At 53.1% G+C, this 9,473-nt stretch overlaps 1 protein-coding gene across 1 annotated transcript; it reads right to left on the bottom strand.

Moving 5' to 3' along the window:
- Nucleotides 1-1,162: 1,162 nt before the first annotated feature.
- On the bottom strand, nucleotides 1,163-2,005 carry LOC113980236 (olfactory receptor 14J1-like; the record flags this gene model as incomplete). Its single annotated transcript, XM_027707474.1, has 1 exon — nucleotides 1,163-2,005. A coding segment is annotated over one exon (843 nt), but the record flags the coding sequence as incomplete, so codon positions are not given.
- Nucleotides 2,006-9,473: the final 7,468 nt, after the last annotated feature.

Here is a 9,473-nt window from a genome sequence, read left to right as displayed (position 1 = left end):
GCCCAGCCTTTTAAATATCCCTGACACCAAAACCTTTTCCATATCCCACACTTCCAGAGGAGTGCCCAGGACACAATACAGGTTGTCCTGGTGGTTCTGGAGAATGAGAAGGGATTTCTTTCTCGAGGCCAACCCCTCCAATTGGATTTGAGTGCAGCTGAAAGGTTTCCTCAGCATTTTCCCTGGTGCCTCCCTGCCCTGAAGGTTTCTGGCCATCAGGCTGGAGCTGAGGGGGTTGGGCAGGTGCCTGAGGAGGGTGTAGAACAAGGGCTGTGTCCAACTCTACCAGGAGGGCTGTGCTGGGCAAGGCTGAGGAGGCTGCAGAAAACAGTGGCCCTGGGGAGGTGAGAGGAGCAGGTGGAGAGACCTTGTGCCTGCCCACGCTGGGCAGGAGCTGCCCCAGGATGGCAGCTCTGAAGCACTCACAGGATGTCCCTGTGAACAGGAGGGGAAGACTGGGTCTGAAAGTGAAACCTGGAAAGCAGAGAGCAGAAGTGTCATGGTGTCACTGCAGGAGAGTTCCAGCCCTGGAGCAAGGTCACAGAAGGAGTGACCCAGTACATGCAGTGGCCTCAGAAGATCCCACAGCATCCTGCTGATGCTGTAAGGGAGCCCAGCTCTACTTCACAAGTTCCCAGGGCCTGTCCCTGCCTGTGCTTCAAAGACTTCCACCCCCCAGGACTGTGCTCAGAGAGCACTCAGGTCTTAGAGCGAGAAAGGGGCTCAGGAGGACAGTGTGGAAGTGGCAAGAGAGCAGCTCTGGAAAGACCAAGCCCTGCTGCTCCCTGGCAGTGCTGCTGGGCTGGGATTATTGTCCCCTCCCCATTTGCAAATACACCCTGTCCTGCAGTGTGCTGTCCTTTAGGAACATCTGGGAAGAAGGGTCTTGGAGAAGGAAGGCACTGCAGGGTCCTTTAGTTTGTTTAAATACTCAGAGAGCACAATTCATCATTTATACAGTCTCAGTGTCAAAAGGTGGACACTAATTTAGAAGGCAGATGCATAATAATATTTAATTGCACAGAAAGTTATTGCAAGAACAACCCGATGATATCCACGAAAACCCTGAGCAGGAAGGCTGGTCCATTAAGGAGTCCCATTCTGAATGCTATGCACCAGAGAACAGGCACTTTATTGCTCCTGAAAAGCATCCAGTCATCATTTTTCTCAGGGCATCCTTGAGCTCCTGGTTCCTCAGGCTGTAGATGCAGGGGTTCAGTGATGGAGGAACCACCGAGTACAGAACTGATAGTGCCAGATCCAGGGATGGGGAGGAGATTAAGGGGGACTTCAGGTAGGCAAACATGACAGTGCTGATAAACAGGAAGACCACAGCCAGGTGAGGGAGGCACGTGGAAAAGGCTTTGTGCCATCCCTGCTGAGAGGGGATCCTCAGCACAGCCCTGAAGATCTGCACATAGGAGAAAACAATGAAAACAAAACAACCAAACAGTAAACAGGCACTAACCACAATGAGCCCAATTTCCCTGAGGTAGCCTGAGTGTGAGCAGGAGAGCTTGAGGATGTGTGGGATTTCACAGAAGAACTGGCCCAGGGCATTGCCCTGGCACAGGGGCAGGGAAAATGTGTTGGCTGTGTGCAGCAGAGCATAGAGAAACCCAGAGGCCCAGGCAGCTGCTGCCATGTGGGCACAAGCTCTGCTGCCCAGGAGGGTCCCGTAGTGCAGGGGTTTGCAGATGGCAACGTACCGGTCATAGCACATGGTGGTGAGCAGATAATACTCTGCTAAGATGAAGAACACAAAGAAAAAGACCTGTGCAGCACATCCCATATAGGAGATGGTTGTGTTGTCCCGGAGGGAATTGTGCATGGCTTTGGGGACAGTGGTGCAGATGCAGCCCAGGTCTGTGAGGGAGAGGTTGAGCAGGAAGAAGCCCATGGGGGTGTGCAGGTGGTGGTCGCAGGCTACGGCGCTGAGGATGAGGCCGTTGGCCAGGAGGGCAGTCAGAGAGATGCCCAGGAAGAGCCAGCAGTGCAGGAGCTGCAGCTCCCGCCTGTCTGCCAATGCCAGGAGGAGGAACTGGGCCATGCAGCTGCTGTTGCGCATTGGTTGCTTCCCAGGACAGGGACACTGTTCAGAAATAGGAAAGGACAGGGAGAAGTTAAGACAGACTCCTCTGACAAAGCCACTTTCTTTTTAACACGTTGTATGAGAAATGTGTTAAGTGTCGCCAAATCTGCTGCCAAGGAGTCAGTTTTACTTTGCGGCAGTGGGGACATGGAACTCTTTTTGGTCTGTTCTGACACTCAGGTGGGATGTCAGATGTAACCAATCTTTCGTGCAAATGTTCCATCTCTACACCCATGACTCAGAAGAGCTGGGGTTGCAGAGCAGAAGCTTAGTCTGAGCTTAGAATAATTGTGCCTGAGTTTTTTATTTTTACCATCACACCTGGGGAAGGTTCTTTTCCACTGCAGGAATCCTCATTTCTATGGTCCAGTACACAGTGCCCAGCAGAGCTGCAGGGAAGGGCCCCCAGAGCTGCCTGAATGCCCCCTCCCCCAGGCCTTGGGAACACTTGCCCCCCACACCTTGCCCAGGGCTCTGCTGCCTGGAGCTGTCCCTGCCAGCAGCTGCTTCCCTGGGCCCAGGGCTGGGCCCTGGCAGTGCTGCCAGAGCCCATCCCAGCCCTGGGAGCTCAGTTCTGCCCTGCAGAGCGCTCCCAGCAGCACAGGGCTCTGCCCAGGGGCATCTCTGCCTGGGCAGGCTCTGATGGCAATGTCAGAGCAACCCTGGGGAGGCTGGAAAAGTGACAGTGATGCTGTCTATAAGACAGTTTTGATGCCTGATACTCTCAGGTTCAATTCCCTCTAACCTAAAAGAGTTCAAGTTTCAGTGTCTCCTCCTGTGCTCAGAGATTAATTTCTCTGTCGCAGTCAGCACCCAGACAACCCAGAGTATAACACTGGAAGAACTGGTTCATTCTCTTTAAGGTACCCCCTGTCTGTCTGTGCCTCTTGCAAATACCTTCTGGGAAATTTCCTGCTTTGATCTGGAGCTGTGACCAGCCCGCATCCCTGCAGCACACTGTGGAGATCAGAAGGACTCTGCCCTGCTCTGCCCTCCCAGGAGTTGTTCCTTCCCCACAGCCCTTCTCCCCCAGCCCCGCGGGAACTCCTTGGCCGGGCTGAGAGCTGACCCTAGCAGGCAGCAGAGTCCCTGCCCCAGCACACAGAGCCCTGGGGGCAGGACCCTGCTCTGCACCACAGCCCTGGGCACCCCTGGCTGCACCCCCACCTTCCCACCCCACAGCCAGCCCTGGCACAGGGAACCTTCTTGCCCTGGGCCTCTGAGGGGGCAGCAGCAAGTCCTGCTCTGCAGCAGTTTCTCCTGCTGCACCCCAGCAAATCCAGCAGAGCCATCCTGACAGCTCCTGCCACTGCTGGCATTTGGCAGCTGGGAGAGGCACTTGCAGGAACTCACCTGCACTGCTCTGCAACCAGAGCCTGAGTGTGGCAAAGGGCTGGCAAGGTTCCTCCCCTGAGCAGCTCTGCCCTGTCCTCCCACCCCAGGATCCCTTGAACCTCCTGCTCCCTTCTCCTCTCTGCCCTTGCTGCCTGCAGCTCCTGCCCTGCTCTGCCATATGGCCACTTTCTCTGCACTGCAGCAACTGGGAGAGTCCTGCTGAAAGATCCTAGAAGCTGTGGGATGTGCCAGCTTTAGGAGATGCCTCCAGGAAGGCAAGCTGAACTTTCCTACAGCCAGAGAATTCTTCCTTCAAATCCTGGGAAGGGTTCTCACGTAGTGAGAGCTGTCACCTCGCAGCCCAGGCTGCCTCTCATCTCTCTGCCTTCTCTCCTGTGCCCTGGGTGCTGCAGGCAGTGCCCTCAGCCCTGCTGGGCTGTGCATAGGAGCTACTCACCAGTAGAGCTGCCTTTTTGAAGCTCTTCTTGCTTGCCAGGAGTTCCCTGTGTGCCAGGAGCCCGGCCCAGCTCAGCAGCACAGCAGCAGCCCCAGGCAGCCCTTGCTCTGCCCCTCTGGGCTCCCTCCAGCTGTCCCTGGGGCTCCAGGGGAACCTGCTGGCACCTTCTCTCAGCTGGGCACAGACACTTCTTTCAGCAATGTCATTTCTCCAAACAGACACAGAGTTAAGTTCAAGAGGTGCCTTTTCATGTCCCATCATTATACAGGAAACCCAGACAGTGCCCAGGAGGCATCTCCTTCACCTGCACTGAGGGAATGGACTCAGATGAGTCAACAGAGGTGCCTCATTGTGGCTCTGCCGACCTGGAGCCAGAAGGACACTCAGCTCCCTCCACAACCCCCATGGGCTGGGATTCCTCCTGCCCCAGCTCAGTGGGCCCAAAACAGGCACCTGCAGGTGACTCCTTGTCCCAGTTCCCATGGGAATGAAGGAAGACCAAAGCCAGGAGTGACCTGCTGGGACACAAAGCCCTGGTTCCTTCTGAGGGGCCAGAGGTGACTGAGATTCCTGCTGGGAACTGCAGGCTCCAATGGAGCAGTTCCTAGGGACAGGGCAGCAGCTGTGGGATCTTCTTGGAGGCTGCTGGGACATTGCTTTGGCCAGCTTAAGAGGCAGAAGGGGCCCACATGTGGGACAGCGGAACCTGCCACTGTTCCTTCTGTCCAGGGCAGCCCATAGAGGTGTTCAGGTGACCAAATGGAGTCAGGTGGCACAGGGAGAGAGGTCTCTCTCCTATTCTTTATCAGGGTATTTTCTGCATGTCCTCAGAGTACAATGGCAGTTGTCTCCTGGACATCCCTTCACTGCTGAACCTAATTCAGGGCAGTTGAGCCTGGACTGAACAGCCAAAGAGGGGGTTGTAGTGCCAGGGGAGGTGCCAGGGCTCTGCAGCACAAGTGCAGCAGCTGCCATGGACAGCACAGGGCCTGTGCAGGAAACCTGTCCCCATTCCCAGCAGTTGTGGGACAGGCACCACCCAGGGCTTCTCAGACACATTGGGTACCTCTGGGGCAGTGAGTGAATCCCAGTCCTGCAGGGACACAAAGGCTGTCCCTTCTCTGCCCAGCCAAGGCCGGGCCAGGCACGAGTCCAAAGCACCTCAACCCAGTCCGTCCACACTTGTTTCCTCCCTCTGCTGGCTCTTGTCTCCCCCAGCATTTCAGCAGCATGTGCTGATCTCCTCAGGGATCAGGCCTGTGATTTTCCCCCTGGGCCTGAGTCCCAGCACGTCCACCGCCAAGGCCATTGTCAGCAAAGCCTCTGCACACCCCAGCTCTCGGGGCTTGCAGAGCAGCTTTCCCCACTGCAAGTCTGTTCTTATCCCTGGTGCCCCCGCTGAGGGGCTGCAGCCAGACAGGCCCCAATGCCCTGCGTGTGGGGCACAGGCAGGAGGAGCTGCAGCCCCAAGTCTCTCTTCCTTCCACTGGGAGGCAATAACAGCCCAGGCCTGCTGAGACAGTTCTCAGGTTGCAGGGCTGTGATGGGTTGGGAGAGAAGGACAAGGAGACACAGGATAGAAAGTGCAGGAGAGAGGTGTCCTCAGCGGGAAAGAGGCTGCTTGGACCTGTGGAGCTGCTCTAGGGGATGAACAACTTGGGTGAACTTTTGTGGGTGAGGGTCAGAGGAGAGACTGGTTTGGGTTACACTGTGATGTGAGACAAAGAACCTATTCAAGTTGGCTTTGATAACCCTGGAACTGACTGGAAAGGCACCACGACAGGATGCAAAGAGTCCCAGAGGTTTGTGCAGGGTCTTGGTCAAGACACCCCTTGGGACCCAGGCCTTTAGAGCACAGCTGCCAGGTTGGTGGACAACAGGGAGGCTCATCTGCAACTCCTTCTCTCCAAGAGGAATCAAGAGGTTGCCATAGTAACTGACGGTAGTGATGGGACTGTATGATGCTTGCCATGGTAACTGACCGTAGCAATGGGACTGTATTATGGTATCCATGGTAACCAACCATAGCAATGGGCATTTATGATGGTTGCCATGGTAACCGACCATAGAAAATGACAACATATGCTTGTTGCCATGGTAACCGCCCATAGCAATGGGAATGTATGATAGTTGCTGTGGTAAACCAGCTGTAGTAACGGGAATGTGTGATTCTTGCCATGGTAACTGACCATAGCAACAGGAATGTGTGAGGGTTTCCATGGTAACCAACTGTACCAGTGGGAAGTATGATGGTTGCCATGGTAACTGACTGTAGCAGGGGAAGGTATGACAGTTGCCATGGTAACTGACCACAGCAATGGGAATGTGTGATGGTTACCATGGCAACTGACAATAGCAGTAGGACGTATCATGGTTGTCATGGTAACTGACTGTAGGACCGGGAATGTATGATGGTTTCCATGGTAACTGACCGTGAAAATGAGAATGTGTGATGGTTGCCATGGTAAGTGACCGTAGTAGTGGGAAGTATGCTGGTTGGTATGGTAACCGACTGCAGTAATGGGAATGTGTAATGGTTGCCATGGTATCACCGTACCAATGGGAATGTATGATGGTTGCCATGGTAACTGACTGTAGAAATGGGAATGTGTGATGGTTACCATGGTAACCGACCATAGCAGCAGGACTGTATGCTGGTTCCCAGGGTAACCGACCATACAAATGGGAATGTATGATGGTTGCCATGGTAACCGACCATAGCAATGGGAATGTATGATGGTTGCCATTGTAACTGACCATAGCAATGGGAATGTATGATGGTTGCCATGGTAACCAACATTAGCAATGCGACTGTATAATGGTTGCCATGGTAACTTGCCGTAGCTATAAGAATGTGTGATGCTTGCCATGGTAACTGATTGTAGCAATGGGAAGGTATGATGGTTGCCATGGTAACCAACTGTGGCAATGGGAAGTATGATGGTTGCCATGGCAACTGACCATAGCAGGGGGAGGTATGATGGTTGCTATGGCAACTAACCGTAGCAATGGGAATGAATGGCAGTTGCCACGGTAACAGAGCATAGCAATGGGACTGTATGATTGTTGCCATGGTAACCGACCCTAGCACTTGGAATGTGTGCTGGTTGCCATGGCAAGCGACCGTAGCAATGGGAATGGGTGATGGTTCCATGGTAAGCGACTATAGCAATGGGAAAATGAGATAGTCCCGTGGTTACTGACCCTAAGGACAGGAATGTATGATGGTTGCCATGGTAATCGACCGTGGAAATGAGAATGTGTCACTGTTGCCATGGTAACTGACTTTAGCAATGGCAATGTATGATGGTTGCCATGGTAACCGACCGTAGCAATGGGAATGTATGATGGTTGCCATGGTAACTGGCCGTAGCAACGGGAATGTAAGATGGTTACCAAGGTAACTGACCGCAGCAATGGGAATGTATTAAAGTGTCCATGGTAACTGACCGTAGCAGGGGAAATGTGATGGTTTCCATGGTAACCAACTACCAGTGGGAAGTTTGCTGGTTGCCATCGTAACTGACTGTAGCAACGGGAATGTATGATGGTTGCCATGGTAACTGACCACAGCAATGGGAATGTATGATGGTTGCCATGGTAACTGACCCTGGCAATAGGACTGTATGATGGTTGTCATGGTAACTGACCATGGAAATGAGAATGCATGGTGGTTCCCATGCTAACTGACCGTAGCAGCGGGAAATATGCTGGTTGCCATTGTAACTGACTGTAGAAATGGGGATGTATGCTGGTTCCATGGTAAGTGACCATAGCGATGGGAATGTACAGTGGTTGCCATGGTAACCTACTGTAACAATGAGAATGCATGATGGTTGCCATGGTAACGAACCGTACCACTGGTATGATGGTTGCCATGGGAGTTCCTGTGCAAATGAGAATGTATGCTGGTTGCCATGGTAACTGATCAGAGCGATAGGAATGTATGATTGTTGCCATGATTACTGACCATAGCAATAGGAATGTATGATGGTTGCTATGGTAACCAACTGTAGGAATGGGCATTTATGATGGTTGCCATAGTAACTTACTGTAGGAACAGGAATGTATGCTGGTTGCCATGGTAACTGACTGTAGCAATGGGATAGTATGATGGTTGCCATGGTAACTGACCCTAGCAATAGGAATGTATGATGGTGACAATGGCCCACTGATTCCATCATTTTCCCCAGTGTCACAATGGACCCATGATTCCATGAGGTTCCCCCATGTCACAATGGTCCCTTTGACTCCAGAAGGCCTTGCAGAATCATAATGGCCCCAGGATTCTGTGAGGTACCACAATGTCACAATGGACCCTTGATTCCATGAGGTTCTGCAATGTCCCATAGGTTCCTTTTGATTCCAAAAGGTTCTGTGATGTCACACTGACCCCTTGATTCCCTGATGTTCCACGAAGTCCCGGGGTCCTTTTGATTCCATGAGGTTCCGCAGTGTCCCATGTTCCCTTTGGTTCCAGGAGGCCCCAGTGTATTCCAATGGCCCCTGGATTCCAGGAGATTCCACAGTGTCCTGGGGTTTCCTTGTCTCCCTGAGTTTTGGTAGTGTCCCAGGGTCCCTTTGTTCCCAGGAGGTTCCTTTGTTTCCATCAGGCCCTGCCATGTCCCAGACTCCCTTTGATTCCATGAGGTGCTGCAGGGTCACAATGTCCCCTTTATTCCATCAGGTTCCATCATGTCCCAGGGTTCCTTTGTTCCATGGGATTCCACAGTGCCAAAACTCCCTGGTTCTTATCCTTCCAACATTTGTGGGCCCATTCTATCCCTGCCTGGGATGCAGCACTATTGTGTTTCTGCAGGAATGGATCCATGGCCATCCTGCCACTGCACCAATTGAATGCTGCAGAAACATCACTGCAGGCCCGACACTGGATGCAGGAACAGTCTGGGAACTACAGGCCTGCTCCCATTCAGCAGAGCCAGTAGGGGTCACAAAGAGCACAAGTGATTGACTGCAACCCCTGCAGTTCTCTGGCATTGCTGGGGACAAATGCAGGAACTCCCAGGAGCTCTGCAGAGCCCTGACAGTGCCACTGCAATCCCAAGCTGCATTGCCCGGGTCAACACTCAGCACAGCCAAGGCCACAACTCTTCCTGAAAGGTGTCCCTTGTGGGCAGGGCCAGGGGGACAAACCCCTCCATCTGTCCCTGCACATGTTGTGTCCAATTCTCATCCCCCACTTAGGGACAAAGTCAGCCTACACTGGGTGTTTAGCTTTGCATTTGCTTCACTCTTTTGTGCTTCCAACACACACACGCCCCAGTCTGGGCAGAGTCTGGTCCCCCAAAGAACACAAGACCTGACTAGTTGTGGCTCCCAATGCAGTGGCTGCAACTTGGGCCACAGTCTGTGCCAGGAACAGAGAGGTCCCTCCCCACAGAAACTTCTTGGCAATGGAGTTCTTAAGAAAACAGGACAGGTTGTGGGGATCACTTGAGGGGACAGCCAGGGACGTGTCTTGACCAGCCTCCTGTTTAACAAGACCAGCTTTTTCAGCCTCTTTGCTCTCTGTTTTCTCATGCTTGTTCCTCCAGAAACCACTGGAATCCTACCCTTGCTTTGGTTCTT

This window comes from Neopelma chrysocephalum, unplaced genomic scaffold, assembly GCF_003984885.1.
Source record: "Neopelma chrysocephalum unplaced genomic scaffold, ASM398488v2 Primary Assembly neopelma1_93164, whole genome shotgun sequence".
NCBI classification, from domain to species: domain Eukaryota; kingdom Metazoa; phylum Chordata; class Aves; order Passeriformes; family Pipridae; genus Neopelma; species Neopelma chrysocephalum.
This window is presented reverse-complemented; position numbering and strand designations above follow the sequence as displayed.